Source organism: Lithobates pipiens, unplaced genomic scaffold (assembly GCF_037356315.1).
Source record: "Lithobates pipiens isolate NorthernLeopardFrog02 unplaced genomic scaffold, aLitPip1_a1.2 Scaffold_51, whole genome shotgun sequence".
In the NCBI taxonomy this organism is placed as follows: domain Eukaryota; kingdom Metazoa; phylum Chordata; class Amphibia; order Anura; family Ranidae; genus Lithobates; species Lithobates pipiens.
In genome coordinates, this window is record NW_027507874.1 from 3,692,528 (window position 1) to 3,714,410 (window position 21,883).

At 46.2% G+C, this 21,883-nt stretch overlaps 2 protein-coding genes across 2 annotated transcripts in view; one reads left to right on the forward strand and one right to left on the reverse strand.

Moving 5' to 3' along the window:
* Nucleotides 1-21,883, reverse strand: part of LOC143957207 (uncharacterized) — a 441,673-nt gene that overhangs the window by 108,239 nt on the left and 311,551 nt on the right. The window lies entirely within an intron of this gene.
* Nucleotides 124-19,640, forward strand: LOC143957103 (uncharacterized). The gene is made up of 7 exons (XM_077467247.1): nt 124-246; nt 4,032-4,730; nt 6,600-6,743; nt 8,979-9,116; nt 9,203-9,326; nt 13,209-13,610; nt 16,180-19,640. The coding sequence occupies exons 2-7, from the start codon at nt 4,038-4,040 to the stop codon at nt 17,493-17,495; spliced, it is 2,817 nt and encodes a 938-aa protein (XP_077323373.1). The 5' UTR covers nt 124-246; nt 4,032-4,037; the 3' UTR covers nt 17,496-19,640.

Genomic DNA, 21,883 nt, shown 5'->3' on the forward strand with positions numbered 1-21,883 from the left:
GCAGAACACAACGCCTCCCCTGTGCATCTGTCAACCACTGACCAATCACAGCCCTGAGCCTTCGAATCCGTAGCGAGGCTTGAAGCGCAAACAAAAAAAAAATCCGGGAGGCCACGCCCACTACACCCAGCGAAGCTCAGCCTGGGCTTGGAAGGCGTTTCCGAAGGATCACTTCCGGTCAGAGAGAGGCTGCAGGACAGAGCTGAGTGGGCGGGGTTTGCTCAGTGCTGGTTCCTGGGGTAACAGGTAGGCTCCCCTCTTTTTTTTTTCTGTCATTATGAGAGGTGGACATGACCCCGATGGGCTCTGTGGAGGGTCACAGCCAGCTGTAATTAAGATCATGAGCTTTGTGCAACTCAGTGCCTGAAAGGAGAACTGTCTGTGCTGCCAGGGGAGCCAATCAGAGTCTTCCTTTTGTTATTTAGATGCCTGCTGGAACATGAATGGGAGAAGCTGATTGGTTGCTGTGGGTGACACAGTTCTCAGGGTGGAAAGTTTAGAATAGGCTGCAGATTGCCTGGGACAGAGGCAGAGCTGTTGCCAATGGCGGTGATGTTGGTGTTATTAAATCAGGGGATCTGGTTGCTGAGGACATCAGCTCCAGTGTTCATCATCAGCTCCAGTGTTCATCAGCTCCAGTGACCCCACAGATATAAAAGACAAAATCTAGCTAATTAAATGTGATCAGCGTACCTGACTGACTTGGTATCAGTCCCTGTACAGCAGGGCTGGAGTGTGAGGGGAAGAAGCAGCACAAGGAGCCAACCAGTTTATGTGCTGCCAACAAGCATGCTGATAAGAAGAGAGAGCAAAGAGATGAGCCAATCACTGTGCTGCTTCTTTGTTCACTGTCCAATCACAGGCTGGGGGAGGGGTCCAGGACAACCTGGGCTCAGAGGAAGTGGGTTGTATTATGCTGCTCATCAGATCGAGGACATCTAGTGGCAAAAAGAAATCATCGATTGACAGGTGAGTATTGCAGCAAGGTAATTTTTATTGCTGGAGTTCAGCCTTACAGTGACCCAGTATTAAATATAAAAAAAAAAAATCTTTTAACTCCCAGTTTGACTGTGTAGATGGTACCATCCTCTGCCGCCACTTACCTTCCTTGCCCCCGTGGACCTCCTAGATTCTGCAAAAAGCTTACACAGATTGTGATCCTACTCTGTGGTCAGTTCTGACTCCGGCTTAGTGATGTACCGCACTGCCATAGTGGGAGAAAAGTGTAAAAAAATACAGCTTAAAAAGCCTATGGACCATAATTTTTAATAAAAAACATCTTTGCCATTCTGAAGCTTCCCTCCGACCACTTTGCATATTATTTTATATATACTGTGATTCTGTACTTGCCAAATATGCTGCAGAAATCTCCCTCCACTGAATCTGGCTGCAGCCATATTAACTGTGGGCAGCTGAAGCTGCTGTCTGTTCTCTTCCTGGATTTACACAGACACACACCTCCAGATCTGCAGTTCTCATTGGCCCTCTTATGACTCACCCCCTCCCATCCTGGCAAACTCTTATGAAAGTGAGAAAGAGAGCTGTGCATGATGTCATAAGCCTAGTCTAATGACCAGACAAACAGGAAGTGGGCTGTATAATTGGACATAGGGCTCTTTTACACAGTAATGTCCATTTTAACGGACTCCATTTGCTCAGCAGGAATCGATCCGCTGATCCCCGCTGAGCCGGCGGATGACAAGTGTGTCTGTGCTCACTGTGCAGGGATGGACCTGTCAGAGCTCCGCTCTCCTCTATGGGGGATCAGAAGAAAACGGATCCGCCTGTCTGTTTTCATCCGATCCGCCAGATGGATGGAGAATAGGGTTTCCATCCGTCTGGATTTAGTGGAGTGGATCAGGGGTCAGTGGACATGTCACCACTGACATCCATCGCTCCATAGAGGTACATGGAGCGTCCGTTCAGGTCCACCTGGAAAACTGACAGACGAACAAGAATGGTCCGCATGTGTGAAAGGACCCTTAGTTCATTTTTTATTGGATGGAAAATAACTGTCATTTAAAAAATAAGTATCCTTAGCCTGGTGTGTTAGCTGACCGTTTCGAGTGGGAATTGATCAAAACTGGATTAGCCATAATCTGGAGCAGCTGTTTATGGTAACCAATCATCATCCAGCTTTCATTTTCAAGGCTTAAAGCGGAGTTCCACCCAAAAAGGGAACTTACGCTTTTCGGGTTCCTCCAGATACCTGTATAATCCAGGTAGTTGCTCCCACTTCCAGCAATAGATCGCCAAAGATTCCACGGCGATCTAGGCCATGTCCGGCCTCTCCTCTGTTCCTCCCGCTGTCTTCTGGGAGACACAGAGGTCCCAGAAGACAGCAGGGACCAGTGAGATCATGCAGCTTGACTCACGCACTCACTCAGTAGGGAACCAGGCTGTGAAGCTTCAAGGCTATACTTCCTGATTCCCTTAGGACCCTTTCACACTGGGACAGTGTGGGTGTCGGCGCTTTACCGTCGTTTTAGCGGCCGCTAGCGGATTTTAACCCCCGCTAGCGGCTGAAAAAGGGTTAAAAGTGCCCACAAAGCGCCGGTATAGCCGCGCTGCCCCATTGATTTCAATGGGTAGGAGCGGTTTAAGAGCGGTAAATACAACGCTCCTTCACCGCTCCAAAGATGTGGCTAGCAGGACTTTTTTCACCGTCCTGCCAGCGCACCGCTCCAGTGTGAAAGCCCTGCGGCTTTCACACTGGAGTGAAAGGGGCCGTTTTTTCAGGCGCTATTTTTAGTGCTGTAGCACCTGAAAAACACCCCAGTGTGAAAGGGGCCTTACTGAAGATGCCGGTGCCTGCACCTGATTGCCGAGGGACGGGTCGGCTTCGGGTGAGGACATCGCGGGCGCCTTGAACAGGTAAGTGTCCTATTATTAGAAGTCAGCAGCTACTGTATTTGTAGCTGCTGACTTTCAATTTTATTTTTTCGGCGGAACTACGCTTTAACTGAACAAGCTAAAGATAGAAGCTGATTGGTTGCCATGCTCAGCTGCGTCAGATTCTTTCTGCTCCCGTTGTGGTAAATTCCACCAGTTGTCATTTGGGATTCTGTCTTTGATTTTCAGATTAGCCTTAGATTTTCCCAGTAGTGTTTTCCCATGGTTGTGGTTACTTCTTTTCTATTTTGTAGCTTCTCACTATGGCAGAGTGTGCGTACCATTGACTGTTACTGAAGCAGTGTATTATGGGAACAAAGATTTACAACGGCGAAGGTAGCATGGGACAGTTGGGAGGAGTTATGCAAACGTCTAGACCAGTGATGGTATACCTGGAGTTTGCCGCAGGTCCCCCCGGCTTCACAAGGTTTCAAATACTGAAGGTGAGACCCCCTAGATGAGCCTAACTTGGTCTCCCAGTTGCTAGATCTAAAGTGGCTGAATTTGGATACACCTGGTTCCGCTGTGTAAGGTCTGAGATCTCAGGAAGAATAGGAGATTCTTGTGCCAAAGACTGTACTTTGAGGACACCAGAACATTATTGCCCTTACCACAGCTGTATGACTACTGATATTGATGAAGAGCTTGGAGGTCATTGAGTTTGGTGGTTATATAGGCTAACCTGCTGACCCAGCTGGATGTTAGTAGATCCACTGCTTCCACTTTTGGGAAGCTTCTCTTGCAGGAATAACTTCCATTCCTGACCATTGAGTTTACTGCCAAGTTAAGATTCGTTGAACTGCTTGTTGGTCTAGGGCAGTGATGGCGAACCTTGGCACCCCAGATGTTTTGGAACTACATTTCCCATGATGCTCATGCACTCTGCAGAGTAGTCGAGCATCATGGGAAATGTAGTTCCAAAACATCTGTGGTGCCAAGGTTCGCCATCACTGCCCTAGACCAACAAGCAGTTTAACGAATCTCAACTTTTCAGTAAACTCAATGGTCAGGAATGGAAGTTATGTATGTAGTTGTAGTGTTCCAAAACATCTGGGGTGCCAAGGTTCACCATCACTGGTCTAGACTCTTATGGTAAAAGTGAAGCTCTCCTTTAAATATTCTGCACCTTCCTTCATTAGGACAAGATGCCGTACTGCAGCGTTAACAACTGCCACAACCAAACGGGCAAGAACAAAATGCTGGATGGTGTAGTCATGCACACTTTCCCTAGGAAGCTCCACCGGATAAAACAATGGCTGCGTTCCATTGGTAGACATCGTATCCGGCAAGACGTGGAAGATTTGGACGCCGTGGCGCAGCTCATACTGCACGGAGGCAACAACAGCTCATTTCGCATCTGCTCCAGTCACTTTGCTCCGGAGTGTTACGTCTCGACGAAAGAGAAAAGGAGGTCTCTCCGACACGATGCCATGCCAACGGTGTTCACTGCTGACAATGAGAAAACAGACTGGTCGAACTTTCCGACAGAGACGGCGGTCCAGCACAATATGGTGAGCGTGGTGCACGCTAGCACATCTACAGACTGTCATGAGAACATGGAGGACAAAGGGGTTCAGTGGCCAGAGTTTGAGTTCAATGAAGGTGGAGAACCATGGAAGATTCAACATGACCATGTCTACCATACTCCGACCCCCACCGCCGCTCCTTCTTGCTCTGGGAAGGGCAGCTCCAAACTGAAGATTATCTGCATGGACTTGGGTCCATTGAATGACCAACCGCTTTCATCAAAGTTTGATTCAGGATATAAATCGTACAGGTCGGGGCATGACGAGGACAGAGATGGTTTCATAGATAGTCATGTGGAGTCAAGTGGGCAGGTAAATTGACAAAGCTTCTTGCTTTTCTTTTAGGTTTTGGTCAACATCTCTGACCTGGAGGAATCCTCAGCACTAGTTGGCTAATAGGCTCTTCTTGGTCCAAGAAGAGTAGTTCCAAACTAAGGGCTATCTACATGGACTCCAAGCCTTAGTGTCAATCTCAATTCCATTACGAGCCGCATCATTATGGTTGCCCTCAAGGGTTGGTTGTATCTGTAAGCCCTTGTACACATGGTCGGAGATTCCGACGGAATGTGTCCGATCGGACCGTTTTGTCGAATATTCCAACTGTGTGTGGTCTACATCGGACTGTTTCTCCGACGGGCCAAGTTTTCCAACTTGTTGGTAAAATTTTCCGACAAAATGCTCCGATCGGACATAGTCCGATCATGTGTAGAGAATTCCGATCGGACAAAGTGCCACGCATGCTCAGATCAAATTCCTACACCAAAGCTATTGGCTACTAGCGTGAACGTAGTCCCGTCCTAACGAAATAACGTCATCACGTTGGATTTTCCGACAACTTTGTCCGACCGTGTGTATGCAACAGTTTCGGACAAAATCCGTCGGATTTGGTTGTCGGAATCTCCGACCGTGTGTACAAGGGCTAAGACTATATAACTGTATTTACTCTTTATGATACCAGCGATGCGTAACCCTTCTTTTCACCTGGCATAGAATTGTATTATTCTCATAATAACTATAAGCAGATGTCCAGACCATCCCTCCCTGTCCCTTACATCAGATGTCAAGAGCCCCCCACGCTTCCTTACATCACAGTGCACCCTCCTTAACTTGTGATGCTGTCAGGAAGAAGCTGGGGGCATCACTGAGAAGCAAAAAGAGCAGGGTCTGGAGGAGGACTATAGGAGGGCTGGAGTCTGCTAAATGGTGAGATCAGGGGAGGAAAGGGTGAGGGGGTGCTGTAGAGAAAGGTGCAAGATTTTTTGTGGGAGGAGTTTTGTCCTCTCTGCTGCCAGCTGCTGAGATGGGGGCAAAGAGATGAGCCTCACTGTGGCTGCACAGTGAAGCATTGGATCTGGGGGAAGAGTTCTGTGCTCTGCTTGTGGAGGCACGGGGGTGCAGAGGTGAGCTTCTTCACGGCTGCATGCAGAAGCACAACATCTGGAGGAATCCTATTGTCTACTCTCTGCTGGCAACTGCTGAGGCAGGGTTGGGGGGGTGGGGGGCAGAGAAGAGCTTCATCGCAGCTGCACAGACAAGAACAGTATCTAGGGGAGGAGTTCTGTCCTTTCTGATGCTGACTGCTGAGATGGGGAGGAGGGGGAAGAGACAAGCCTCTCTGTGGCTTCACGAGGAAGCACAGGATCCAGAGGAGGATTTCTGTCCTCTGTGCTGTTGACTTCTGAGCTGGACGGGTGGGGGGTGGGGCTTGTGAAGAGACGAGCCTCACTGCAGCTGCACAGGGAAGCCCAGGATCTGGAGGAGGAGTTTTATCCTCCTCTCTGCAGCTGACTGCTTTGACAAGGTGGGGGTGGAGACAAGGGTTTTTTGCCACCGCTGGAGGAGAGGTGTGAGGACCACATGAAATGGCCTGGCGGACCAGGATTGGCCCGTGGCCCTTGTGTTTGACACATGTGCCTTAGAATACCCAACAAATTTCCTCAGAGAATGGCTCTTGATATAAACTGTACAGTTTGAAGTGTGCTTAGAGCTGGTTTTGACTGTAGCTTCATAGATGGTCATGAGGAGACCAGTGTTCAGGTAATTCAGCAGAGCACTTTGGTTATCATTTTTATTATACTTGCTATACCCAGTGGGGCCCCTTATTAGTAGACTTTATTTTTCAGTTTCTTCAATTGCACTTTATTTTGATATAATAATTTAAGATCTTATCACTAAACACAGGGCTTTCATGGTCAACATAACAAACTCCATCATCCAGTACCAAAATGTCAGCATCATCCCAGAAGATTGGAGACGGACAGGAGTCACATGACTGAGATTATATTAAACCTCACCCTGGAGATCATCTACCTGCTGACCGGAGAGGTGAGGAGGATTCTGGGAGGTCACATGACATCACTCTTATCTCTATTAATAAAACACAGACCTGACTGGAGAGGTGAGGAGGATTCTGGGAGGTCACATGACATCACTCTTATCTCTATTAATAAAACACAGACCTGACTGGAGAGGTGAGGAGGATTCTGGGAGGTCACATGACATCACTCTTATCTCTATTAATAAAACACAGACCTGACTGGAGAGGTGAGGAGGATTCTGGGAGGTCACATGACATTACTCTTATCGCTATTAAATATTTGCCGACCGCCCACCGCAGATATACTGTGGGCAGGTGGCTCGCCTGCGCGAACCAAAGTACCTGTTCTGACATCTGAGTAGAGAGAGATCTGCTGTTCCTAGTGATCCAGAACAGTGATCTCTCTCTGCTACCTGTTAGTCCACTCCCCCCACAGTAAGAAAGCACCTCCCTAGGGAACACTTAACCCCTTGATCGCCCCCTATTGTTAGGCTTCCCTGCCAGTGTATTTATACATCGATCAGTGCCTTTTTATAGCGCTGATCAATGTATTTGTGTCACTGGTCACCAAAAAGGGTAATTTAGGGTGAGAATTGTCCATCAATGTCGCCATCCCGCTAAAAATCATAGATCACCGCCATTACCAGTAAAAACAATACAAAAAATGAAAAGTCCCTAAATCTATCCGCTATTTTGTAGCTACAATAATGTTTGCGCAAACCAATCAATATACGCTTATTGGGATTTTGTTTACCAAAAATATGTTGCAGAATACATATTGGCCTAAACTGATGAATACATTTGTTTTTGTACATTTTTTTGGGGGGGCGGGGGGGGGGGGTATGTATTATGGCAAAAAATAATATATATATATTTTTTCAAAATTGCCAGCTTTTTTTTTATATAGCGCAAAAAATAAAAACCGCAGAGGTGATAAAATACCACCAAAAGAAAGCTCTATTTGTGAAAAAAAAAAAAGGACATAAATTTTGCTTGGGTACAGTGTCACACGACCATGCGATTGGCAGTTAAATCAACGCAGTGCCGTATCTCAAAAAATGGCCTGGTCAGGAAAGGGGGTAAATCCTTCCGAGGCTGAAGTGGTTAATAAACCACAGATCTGACCAGAGAAGTGAGGAGGATTCTGGGAGGTCACATGACATCATTTTTATCGCTATTAACCACTTCAGCCCCGGACCATTTTGCTGGCCCAAGACCAGACCTCTTTTTGCGATTCGGCACTGCGTCGCTTTAACTGACAATTGCGCGGTCGTGCGACGTGGCTCCCAAACAAAATTGACGTCCTTTTTTTACCACAAATAGAGCTTTCTTTTGGTGGTATTTGATCACCCCTTCGGTTTTATTTTTTGCGCTATAAACAAAAATTGAGCAACAATTTTGAAAAAAACGCATTTTTTATTTTTTGTTATAATATCCCCCAAAAATATCAAAAAAAAACTTTTTCTCCCTCAGTTTAGGCCGATACGTATTCTTCTACATATTTTTGGTAAAAAATCGCAATAATCGATTATTGATTGGTTTGCGCAAAAGTTATAGCGTTTACAAAGGGGATAGTTTTGTGGCATTTTTATTAATAATTTTTTTTTACTAGTAATGACGGCGATCAGCGATTTTTTTTATTGTGACTGCGACATTATGGTGGACACATCGGACATTTTTGACACATTTTTGGGACCATTGTCATTTATACAGCAATCACTGCTATATAAATGCAGTGATTCCTGTGTAAACGACACTGGCAGTGAAGGGGTTAACCAGTGGGTGGCAGTGTATGGGGTTAAGTGTTTCTAGGGGTGTGTTACTAACTGTGGGGGGCTGGGCTTTCATTTAGTGAACACTGATCTCTGCTCCAATCACATGGAGCAGAGATCAGCATCACTAGTTGCTAGGCAGAACGGGGAGATACTGTTTACAACAGCATCTCTCCGTTCAGCCGCCCTGTGAGATGATCGCGGGTATGCCCGATCGAGTCCGCGGGACCCGCGACCAGACTCACGGGGGTCCCGACCAGCATGCGACCGCGCTGCCGCCGGCGCATTCGCGATGGCAGGGCGGCATTAGAGATTGGACGTACCTGTACGCCAATATGCCTGCCCGTCCCATTTTGCCGATGTACATCGGTGTGCGCTAGTCGGGAACCGTTTAATAAAACACAGACCTGACATTTTTCTGTAAGGTGGTCCAGCACGGCCATGTAACTATTTTTTTTCCCTCTGAATTAGGATTTTACCATTTTAAAGAAATCTGGTGAGCGACTGACACCCAATTTAAGCCCCCATGTTTCCAGAAGATTGAGCAGAAATCATGATAAGAAGATCCTAGAAGTCACCAATAAGATCACTGAGATGCTGACAGGAGAGGTGAGCGGTGCCGGGAATTCTGGGACATTATCCAGTAACAGACAAGGGATGTGTCTGGATGGTGACTGTATCATTGTGTGTGTCAGGTTCCTATAAGGTGTCAGGATGTCACTGTCTATTTCTCCATGGAGGAGTGGGAGTATATAGAAGGACACAAGGATCTCTACAAGGACGCCATGATCGACAATCACAAATCCCTCAAGTCTTTTGGTAAAAGAAAGTTTGATGAACTGTTGTTTGTTTATTGTCACTTTGGGGTAAGATGGCCTCTCCTAGCTGTTTCTTAGGTTTTGACCTTCACATTAGGGCTGGAGCAAAACCATTAAAATGTGCTCACCACATGTTTTACTTGTTTGTGTAAAAAAACGGCTATAAATAAAATAACCATAGAACCCTTCCCAGAGTCCTCATTAGCTTTTCTAAGATTAATTCCGCTTCATGGGTATAGTGATCAGTGTGGCCCTTCATACCTTTCTTACACTCTGATGTCTTTTGGGATGAGGTCTGTACATAAATTAGCCATAGCATCTTGCCTAGAGTCCTTTCCTGAATTTAGGCTTTCTAATGCCGCGTACACACGACCGGACTTTTCGAGGGACTAGGTCCGACAGACTTTCGACGGAGTTCTGATGGAGTTCTGACGGACTTTCCGAATGAACGGACTTGGCCACACACAATCACACCAAAGTCCGACGGATTCGAACGTGATGACGTACGACTGGACTAGAATAAGGAAGTTCATAGCCAGTAGCCAATAGCTGCCCTCGCGCCGCTTTTTGTCCGTCGGACTAGCATACACACGAGCGGATTTCTCGGTAGGAACTGGGTCCGGCGGAGTTCTGGCGGAAAAATTTGAAACATGTTCCATTTCTGAAGTCTGTCAGACTTTTGCAAATCAAAAGTCCGCTGCAGCCCACACACGATCGAATGGTCTGCCGGAATCATTCCGTCGGACTTTTGATGTTGAAAAGTCCGGTCGTGTGTACGCGGCATAAGATTAATTCAGGGGTTCATAGGTTTGGTGGTCAGTGTAGACCTTCATACCATTCTTATGGTCTGATATACACTATATAGCTAGGCCATTGTTCATTTTTATTAAGTAGATTCTATTGACTGGCATGATACTAACCAACTAGCCAAAGTTCACGTAGTACAGGTACCAAATAAGGATTGAGATGTATGCCGGGAACTTCAGACCAGCCAGCCTTACATCGATAGTATGTTAAGGTATGGGAAGGCATGCTAAGGGACTATATTCAAGAATCTGTCTACGAAAATTATATCATACCTATTAACCAACATGGATTTATGAATGACCTTCCTTGTCAGACCAACCTACTAACACTGTATAAAGAAGTGAGCAGCAATTTAGAGAGGGGGAGGCCAGTGGACATGGGGGCAGTGTGGTTCCTAAGCCACAACTTTACGGCACATCTTCACACACGCAGTGGATTTCTGCACATTCACACAAATGCCACATTAGCCTTTCTAAGATTACTTTAGCTTCATGAGTCTGGTGGTCAGTGTGGACCTTCATACCTTTCTTAGGGTCTGTCTTTTGGGATGAGGGATGACCTGTTCTGAAATTAGCCTTTCTAAGACTAATTCAGCTTCATGGGTCTGGTATTCAGTGTAGACCTTCATACCATTCTTATGGTCTGATGTACACTATATAGCTAGGCCATTGTTCCTTTTTATTAAAGTGGTTGTAAACCCTTACAAACCACTTTGACCTACAGGTAAGCCTAGATTAAGGCTTACCTGTAGGTCCAAGCAATATCTCCTAAACCTATATGGTTTAGGAGATATTTTTCCCCGAAAACAGGCACCGCTGTCTACGGCGCATGCGCCGTAGACAGCGGCGCGCAGGCGCACTGAGCGCGGCATTCTCAGCGACGGAGCTGCAGCGCGTGTCGGCTCCCGTGGGCATGCGCGGGAGTGACGTCCTCGCGGCTTCGCCGAATGACAGCGGAGGAGCTGCGAGACCCCACCAACAAGATGGATGCGGCGGACTACAGGGGACAGCGGCGACTTCGCTGGCTCCTGTGTCAGGTAAGTGACACATAATGGGCTACTATGCGATGCATAGTAGTCCATTATGCTTTGCCTTTGCAGGGAATGAAAGAGGAAGTAAACTCATCAGGGTTTACTTCCTCTTTAAGTAGGTTCTATCAACATGAATGGTACAAACCAATCGGCCAAAGAACATGTGGTACTGGTACCGAGCAAGAATTGAGATGTATGCTAGTCAGCCATACATCGATAGTATGCAAGGTATGGTAAGGAATGATAATGGACTATATTCCAGGATTTGCCTACGAAAATGATAATCATAAGTATCCACCAGCATGGATTTATGAAGGACCTTTCTTGTCAGACCAACCTACTAACATTGTATGAGGAAGTGATCTGCAATTTAGTGAGTGAGGCCGGTGGATGTTGCTGCCTTATGGGATTGCTACATCACAGTTATCCCAGGAGACAGTGTGGTTACTAAGCCGTAACTTTGTGGCACATCTTCTGCACGTGTGCACAAATGCCACCAGGCGATGTAATGGAAATCCACCAGGAGCTGGTGGCGTTTGTGCATATGAGCAGACTCCATCATCCACTTGAGTAGATAGGCCGCCAGTCTCTGCCAGGTCCCAGATACCTGGAAGACATCCTCAATGCATCTGCACACACACCAGATTTTGTACAATTGTGGTGCAGAAGAGTTATGAAGGGAGGACATACACGTAGCAGTTAAAGAGGAAGTAAACTTCCCTTGCAAACTTTTATTTATTGCTAAGCCTATAATAAGGCTTACCTATAGGTATTAAAAATATCAACTAAACCTGTACGGTTTAGGAGTTATTTCCAGTGCATGCAGCGAGTGACATCACTGGCGCATTCTTTCTGAAGGAACGACCCACGTGTGCCGGTCCTTCTGAGCCTGTGCACGGCAGCTCCCACGCGCATGCGCGGGAGTGACGTCATCGTGGCTCCAGCCAATCACAGCGCTGGAGCCCACAAACCCAGAAGAAGCTCTGGAAAGATGTCAGCTTTGTTCTAAGGTAAGTACTTAATAATGGGCTGGGGGGGGGAGAGTATCTCCCCCCCAGCATGTCAGAGTACTCCCATAACAGAGTCTCCCTTCCCATCAGAGACCTACCTTAGTTCAGCAGGATGGCAGGGCAGGAAGAGGAGCAGGTCTAGACAGAGGTGCATGCCATACTCACCTGATTTCTGGAGGTGGCCTTGAATGGCATCTGCCCTGGATCGGTGTCCTGATTTACTATGGTGTAGGTGGCTGGCTCTAGAGCTTCATTGTTTTTTGTTTTGTTTTTTTGCTGATGATTGGCCCACACTATGGCAGAATATTATGCTGATCCAGGGCAAACTGTGTCCTATGTTCATGGCACCCCTGGGATACCCAAACAGCACCAAAGTCGAGTAACGCCTGTGTAGTATTACTACTCTAGTCATGCCCTGGGCCAGCTTGGGTGAAATGAGCTATTTGGGAGAGTTAACAGAAGAAACTCACAGAAACCCAGGCAGGATATACAAACTCCATGCTGACAGCATCGGTGGGAATTGACCTTGTCATGGCCAAGTGGTTGGGGCTAAGAAATCAGGTTCAGTGATAGTGCCCACCTAAAACATCACATTTGGGTGACTGATAGTATACATTCTGATTTTTTTTTTACCACAAAGACTCATGTCATCATGGCAGTATGGTGGTTTAGTGGTTTTTACTTCTAGCTTGCTGTACTGGGGTCTTCGGGTTCCAATCCCAATCAGGACACTATCTGTATGGAGTTTGCATGTTCCCCCTGTGCTTTCATGGGATTCCTCAGATTTCCTCCCACAATAATTTGATACTGGGACATGACAGAAAGGGAAATTGGCAGCTGCACCAGAGACAGCTGTCAATTTAGCTATTTCCTTCACTTTGAGAAGAGTTGTGACTGCAGGAGAGAAAGTGATGAGAATACCCCTCGATAGGGATAAAGATAGGATTAAAAACTTTCTCTATCCAAAAGCTAGTAAAAAAAAAAGTTTCACAGGTGTCCTACCTTTTGGTATTTACCCATTATGTTTATGTTACAGGAGAAGGGGATGACCATGAAGCAGATGCCTCAGAAGGAGACCATTTTTCGGGTGATGATGATGTGGAGCGATACAAAGCACGTAGTGTGGATGGACGTAGGTCAGATGTTTTCCCTGATGATGGTGATCATGCCTCCATATTTATAAAGGAGGAGGCATTGGATGAGGAGGAGACCAATGTGATGGTGATGGAGGAGCCAGAGATTGAATTGATGGAAAGTCCTACCAACCACAATTTTGACTTAGATCATCACACATATCCTGACGACCTTCCATCCTACAAATCGCCAGATCTTATGAACTCTGACAGTGACATGTGTGATGAAGGCCAGAACCTCTACCGCCGCAGATCACGATGTCAAAGGAAAGATAAGGGCATCAAACAATCAAAGGGGAAAGATGGTGAGACATTTTTTGCATGGAACTTTAGTAAATCCCAGACTGAGGGGTTCAGAGTCGTGTCCAAACTTCATTGCCCCTTACCAAGTTCAGTATGGGTCTGCAGGGGCAGGAAAACATTTGCAGGTTGTTTTATGAACTTCTCGATTATTTTAGCAAGCCATTCCCTTAGGCCTCTTTCACACTGACGTCCCGTTCAGGCCCGCCTGTCAGTTTTTCAGGCGGACCTGAACGGGTGCTCCATAGAGGTCTATGGAGCGTTGGATGTCAGCGGTGACATGTCCGCTGACATCCGACCCGCTCCGATCCGAAAAAGTGTAACGGAGGAAAAAGCTATTTTTCCATCCGTCATCGGATCGGGTGACGACGGGCACTGCGGTCCGTCGTCATCCGATCTCCCATAGGGGAGAGCGGCGCTGTGACAGGTCCGTCCCTGCGCAGTGTGCAGAGACGGAGCTGTCATCTCCCTGCTCAGCGGGGATCGGCGGAGTGATCCCCGCTGAGCAAACGGACATCCACGGGGCGGATCAGAACTGATCCGCCCCGTGTGAAAGGACCCTAAGTAGTATAAACAAGAATCCATGGTTTCCGACACGCGCTGGAAAAAATGGATTGCAAATAGCTTACCCCTGCATCGCATCTAATTAGCAGTTATTACTTATAAATTATTTATTTTTATCACCAGAACAGGAATAATCTGATAACGATACATGTTCCATCCTCCCAGGACAACAATAAAAGGAAAGATTTTTTCTTTATTGTTGTCTTTTGAGAAAGGAATTTTGCATTTACCTACTTACCGCCCTCCCTGTAGCTGTATGCCACCTCCTGTCCTCGGCGTTCGGACCAGTGCTGTGATTGGACACAGCACGAGTTTGGCAGCAGATTTCAGCCAATGATTTTGGCGGAAACCTGATGACCGGCCGTGTGAAATCACACACAGAGTTCTGTGTTTACAAACAGTGATCTGGCTGTTTCTTCTCCCTGAAAAACAGGGAGAAAAAACTGCCAGATCAGACATTACATATTGCTAGACACACAGTTAAAGCAGAGCTCTACCCAAAAGGGGGAGCTCTGCTTGTTTACATGCTCCCCCAACCACTACCACATTTGGCACTTTTTTTTTTGGGTGGGGGGGGGGGGGGCAAGACTCGTGGCCGCTCATTAAAATTAGAAGAAAAGAGGTTTAACCTTAAACTACGTAGAGGGTTCTTTACTGTAAGAGCGGCAAGGATGTGGAATTCCCTTCCACAGGAGGTAATACTGACATATAATCACACACATAGGTTGGACTTGTGTCTTTTTTGACCTCACCTACTATGTAACTATGTAAGTAGAAAACCGGCTTGAAAGCCTGAAGGCTTCACTGCCAGTTTCCCTTACTTACAATGCCGGTGCCTACACCCAAAGCCGATTGACGAATCAGCTTGGGGTGCTTATATTAAAAGTCAACAGCTACAGTATTTATAGCTGCTGACTTTTAATTTTTATTCTTTTACAGACTGGAGCATCTCTTTAATCCTTGACTGCCCCTAGATGCTAACCCCTTCTCAGCCAGTGCCATTAGTACAGTGACAGTGTATAGTATTATGACTGATCACTGTATTAGTGTCACTAGCAATGTCAGTGTCAGTTATTGACCCTCTCAGATAGTGTCTGTTAACGCCAGATTGGCCACCACACTATCACTGTCCAACTATAATTCGCTGATCACTGCTATTACAGTATAGCATTAATAGCTATACAGTATATATACCAGTTTAAAAAATAAAAAACCCAATGGTGATCAAATGGCACCAAAAGAAAGCTCTATTTGTGTGAAAAAATTACATACATTTAATTTGTGTGCAGTGTTGCATGACCTTGCACACAACCGTGCAATTACCAGTTAAAGTAGCGCAGTGCTGAATTGAAAAAAATGCCCTGGTCATGTGGGGGGGGGGGGGGGGACCTTCCAGAGGTCAAGTGGTTAAGCTCAACTCCAGCCATACTCTCAGTCTTGCCAATAACCACAAAAAAGTTTGGATATACAAGCTTTGGAGCAGATCTCACAACATGTGAACTTGGCCGATGATGTCACACACTGGGAGGTGTGAAGGGGCGTGGCTATGAATATCAAGCCCCTGATACACAGCCATGCCCCCTTCACGCCTTCCGGCGTGTGACTTCACCAGCCAAGTTCCCATGCTGTCAGATCGGCTCTAGAGCTTGTATATCTTTTTTTTTTATTGGTAGTTTCTATTTCCTATCATCTTTGCACTACATGTGAGTACCTGTCAACAGAAAGAACCACAATGTGTGGCTTGGGAACTGGTCTTCTACACATTTGAAATTGTGTAAAACACGCAGCGAAGAGGCGGCGTTTCAACATGCTGGAAATATAAATATAAAGTCTGGTCTTTTACAGTCTGTGCATAGCATATAGGTGATCCAGTGGTTACAAGCCCCTTTAAAGTTCTGTGGCTTTACATTTTTCTGTAATTTTTATATATACCCATATACATACAGTATATATATATATATATATATATATATATATATATATATATTTTTTTTTTTTTTTCTGTTACAGTGGAGAGTCGTGATGTAGAATTCTCAGCAGTAGATCATAGAAGTGGAGATAGCAGTGACAGTGATCAGGCTGCAGATTGTACAAGCAGAGACAGTTCCAAGACAAGACTGGGATCTCCAGAACGGGCTATGGAAGATGATCCAGACCAATATCTAAGTCCAGATACCATGCTGGTCATCAAAAAGGAGCCATCTTCCTCTGATGATGAACATTTTGAGACTATAGCTGTTAAAATTGAGGAGGATCTAAATTTGATGGAAATTAGCCCTTCATACTCATATGGAAACCATATGGAAACCATGTCTATTATCAATGCAGATGGTACGGTTACTTATATAAAAAAGGAGTCAAATTTGGAAGAAGATGATGACTACAGCGATGCGATTCCAGCGATTCCAAAAGAATGTATGACAAGCCCTCTAAGACAGGTCTCTGACTCTGGCCAAAAATGTCCTGGAGGTTCCAAAAGTTTGCCAAGTCTTCCAGAGACAAAGTCCCAAGACAATACAGGGTGGTCAAAGATATACCAAAGGGCAGCCGAAGCAGGAAATCCGTTCACGTGCACTCATTGTGGCAAATCTTTCGCTTGTAATTCGGCTCTTGAAACCCACAGGCGCGTTCACACGGGTGAAAAACCTTTCTCTTGTTCCAAGTGTGGCAAAAGTTTCATGAGAATCGCCGGACTGTGTGCCCATGAAAAGGTCCACACTCGAGAGCGGCCGTTTCAGTGCTCTGAGTGCGGGAGATGTTTTTCTTCCAATTCCCATTTTGTAAGGCATCAGGTGATTCACTCAGCAAAGATACAGGCTTCAAGTTCAGATTGTGAGAAAGGTGTTGATAGTGGTCCAGATTTTGTTGGTCAGATGAAGGTTCAAGCCCAAGAGGAGCCATATCCTTGCTTAGAAGGCAAGGCATTGGCCAGCCAGGAGGATTTAACCCGTCCCTGCAGAACTCTACCAGTGGAGAAGCCAAATTCATGTCTGGAGTGTGGCAAATGTTTTGAGTTAAGGTCCTCTCTACTTTTGCACCAGAAAACCCATAAAGAAAAGCAGCAACTGCCATGTCCATATTGCAGTAAATGTTTCCCAAGCCGCTCTCATCTTGAGCGCCATGAACGGATTCATACAGGGGAGAAACCATTCTCATGTTCCTACTGTGACAAAAAGTTTGCCAACCGGTCTTCTGTTGCAGTTCATCAACGAATTCACACGGGGGAGAAGCCATATTCTTGCTTGGTATGCGGAAGGTGCTTCACTGATCTTTCTGGCCTTGTCGTCCATAAGAGGAAACACGACCGAGTGATGGAAAACGCTTGAACTTTTTGAATGCATGAAATGTAGCCTTTAGAGGTGAACTGATCAGTTCACTGCTAATTGGGCAGATCTGATATTTTCTAGGCAAACTGTAACTCAAATATTCTTTGGATAGAGTGGAGAAGGTTTAGACCAGGGGTGTCAAACTCAGTTTCATTGCGGGCTGCATCAACACTGTGGTTCCCCCCAAAGGGCCGGTTGTATCTGGGGAACACTACATACAGAGTGCAGGGTTCAGGAGAGTGTTATGTACAGTGTGCTGAGTTCAGGGTTATGCTACCAACAGAGTGCAGAGTTCAGATTACCCTATGTGCAAAGTTCAGGGTTCAGGATTACGTTACGTACAGAGTGCAGAGTTTAGATTACCCTACGTGCAAAGTGCAGGGTTCAGAATTACGTTGCGTACAGAATGCAGGGTTCAGGAGTGCGTTATGTACAGAGTGTAGGGTTTAGAATTACACTACAATGTGCAGGATTTAGGATTAAAGCGGAGGGCCGGTTATAAAAAAAAAAAAAGTCAGCAGCTGCAAACACTGCAGCTGCTGACTTAATAAACACACTCACCTGTCCAGGGCGCCCGCGATGTCGGCCGCCCGAGGCCGACCCGTCCCTCGGCTCTCGGGTCCCGGCGCCGCCATCCCTTGTAAGGGAAACAGGCAGCGGAGCCTTATGGCTTCACTGCCCGTTTCCTACTGCGCATGCGCGAGTCCCGCAGCTACTGCGCATGCGCGAGTCCCGCAGCGCTTTCTGAATGGGACGCGCTGTGTTCTGGAACACACAGTTCCCAGAACACAGCGCGACTCATTACCCAGAAGACAGAAGACAGAAGATCTCCGCGGAGGAGGAAGAGGAAGATTAGGAGAAAGTGCCTAGCAACAGGCATTTCTGGTAAGTAAAAAAAAAAAATTTTTTTCATTTTTTTTTTTTTAGATTTTTTGTAATTTTTAACATTTTTTTGTTTTTCAGGGTGGCCCTCCCCTTTAAGCTACATACAGAATGCAGGGTTCAGGAGTGCATTATGTACAGAATGCAGGGTTCAGGAGTGCATTACATACAGAGTGTAGATTTCAGGAGTACTCTATGTACAGAGTGCAGAATTCAGGGGTGCACTAACTACCGAGTGCAGAGTTTAGGGCTGTGCTATGTACAGAGTTGAGCAGAGCGGAGGGTGAAAGCCAGAGCCAGACTAGAGTTTCTGACTGCAAAACTGGGTGGGAGGGCCACATGACAATGACTGGCGGGCCTTGTGTTTGATATATGTGGGTTAGGTCCTTCATAGCCTGTCACATTTTTATTGCCAGTTGTGTCTCCATAGGGTCAATCTTTCAATGGAGATACCTGGTTCGGTGTCAACTGTCTTGGAGGGGATTTCCCTCAATTTGGAGAACCATAACTGACAGGATCATTATGTTTGAAGAACGTCACACTCTTGGCCCAATCGGAATATGTGTAGGAATATAGGACAGCCTTAGACAGCTCTGCTCCACAAACCACACCCCCTGACGCACGGGGAAAACACGTCGGTGGGGGGAGACGTGGTTTCTGGAGCAGAGCTGTCCTATATTGATACACATATTCTGGTTAGGCTGGGTGTGCGGTGTTCTTTAAAACCTGACAGGGGTTATAAACAGGGGTGACGGGTTATAAACATCCCTTGCTTTGTCCAAAGCAAACAAGTACATGTTTTGGCTTTGAAATAATCTTTTTCTTGGAGAAACACAGACTGTCAGTACTCATTCTGCAAATTTTGTTTTCCTGGATGTCACACTGATCCTCTGGATTCAAAAGTTCACTGGCAGGCTCAACAGATATTGATAGGACCAAAAGTAGGAGCAGAAGGAGAGGTCAGCCATCAGCATCCTCAATATTCTATCATTACAGGTCCTCTAATAGAAGTGCACACATTTATTAATCTGCTTTCAGTTGTACAGTCTATGCTTGCCAGTTTGGATTCCTTCACATTGTGGTTTGTAAGACACGCCATTCCCAGGAGGGTTGCAGTTTGTGTAGAAGGAACCAGACCTGTCTTATTCCAGATAGATTCTAAATCGAATGTCTGATGTCATGACTGCCCATGTAAATTAAGATGGTAAAAAATATTTTATATAGTTATTAATTTTGTTTTATCAAATAAAATGCACAAAAGTTGGTTTGCAGAAATTATGTTGTTTATATCATTTTAGTTATTGATACAGTGATGTTATATCTTCAGGTAAGAACCAGAAACTTTCTCTGTGTATGTACTGTATATTGTATGTACAACTTGAGGAACACCTTCCCCATTCCTACCCTTGGAGATCTCCCATGTCTCCCCTTAGAGCACATCCTTTATTCCTCCTTTTGGAGTTTCCCCCAATTCCTCCCCTTGGTATACCCTATATACCCTAAACAGCAGCCCCACACCTCCAATTGGAGCTCCCCCATTTCTTTTCTTGGAGCACTACCCCCTTCCTTCCTTTGGCATTATCTTTCCATTGCTCCCTGTGGAGCAACCCCTTCTTCCCCTAGGGACACCCCCTCCCTATACACTCTTGGAGCACACTACCCCTTTCCTATTCTGAAAGCGCACACCCCAAGTTTCTCCCTATGGAGTACATGCCCCCTTTCCTCCTCTTGGACCACATTCCCTTCTCCCCCTTAGACCACACATGCCCTTCTTCCTCCTGGAGCATACCCACCATTGTTTTTTTTTATTGTTTTTTATTATGTGTATTCTTTTTTGGAGTTGTCTTTGGTTTGGTAACATGGCATCCCACATCCTCTTATTCTTGTGGCATCAGTGGGCAGTCCTCTATGATTTAGAGCAGTAGTCTCCAAACTGCGGCCCTTCACATTCCTTTATCTGGCCCTTTGAGCGCCATTCCATTCATTGACACCAATGATGGGGCACCATTCCTCCCACTGACACCAATGATTGGGCACCATTCCTCCCACTGACACAAATAATGGTGCACCATTCCTCCCATTGACACCAATAATGGTGCACCATTCCTCCCACTAACACCAATAATGTTGCACCATTCCTCCCACTGACACCAATAATGGGGGACCATTCCTCCCACTAACACCAATAATGGTGCACCATTCCTCCCACTGACACCAATAATGGTGCACCATTCCTCCCACTGACACCAATAATGGTGTACCATTCCTCCCACTAACACCAATAATGGTGCACCATTCCTCCCACTGACACCAATAATGGGGGACCATTCCTCCCACTAACACCAATAATGGTGCACCATTCCTCCCACTGACACCAATAATGGTGCACCATTCCTCCCACTAACACCAATAATGGTGCACCATTCCTCCCACTGACACCAATAATGGGGGACCATTCCTCCCACTGACACCAATAATGGTGCACCATTCCTCCCATTGACACCAATAATGGGGGACCATTCCTCCCACTAACACCAATAATGGGGTACCATTCCTCCCACTGACACCAATAATGGGGGACCATTCCTCCCACTAACACCAATAATGGTGCACCATTCCTCCCATTGACACCAATAATGGGGGACCATTCCTCCCACTAACACCAATAATGGGGTACCATTCCTCCCACTGACACCAATAATGGGGGACCATTCCTCCCACTAACACCAATAATGGTGCACCATTCCTCCCACTAACACCAATAATGGTGCACCACCATTCCTCCCACTAACACCAATAATGGTGCACCATTCCTCCCACTGACACCAATAATGGGGGACCATTCCTCCCACTGACACCAATAATGGTGCACCATTCCTCCCATTGACACCAATAATGGGGGACCATTCCTCCCATTAACACCAATAATGGGGTACCATTCCTCCCACTGACACCAATAATGGGGGACCATTCCTCCCACTAACACCAATAATGGTGCACCATTCCTCCCATTGACACCAATAATGGGGGACCATTCCTCCCACTAACACCAATAATGGGGTACCATTCCTCCCACTGACACCAATAATGGGGGACCATTCCTCCCACTAACACCAATAATGGTGCACCATTCCTCCCACTAACACCAATAATGGTGCACCACCATTCCTCCCACTAACACCAATAATGGTGCACCATTCCTCCCATTGACACCAATAATGGGGGACCATTCCTCCCACTAACACCAATAATGGGGTACCATTCCTCCCACTGACACCAATAATGGGGGACCATTCCTCCCACTAACACCAATAATGGTGCACCATTCCTCCCATTGACACCAATAATGGGGGACCATTCCTCCCACTAACACCAATAATGGGGTACCATTCCTCCCACTGACACCAATAATGGGGGACCATTCCTCCCACTAACACCAATAATGGTGCACCATTCCTCCCACTAACACCAATAATGGTGCACCACCATTCCTCCCACTAACACCA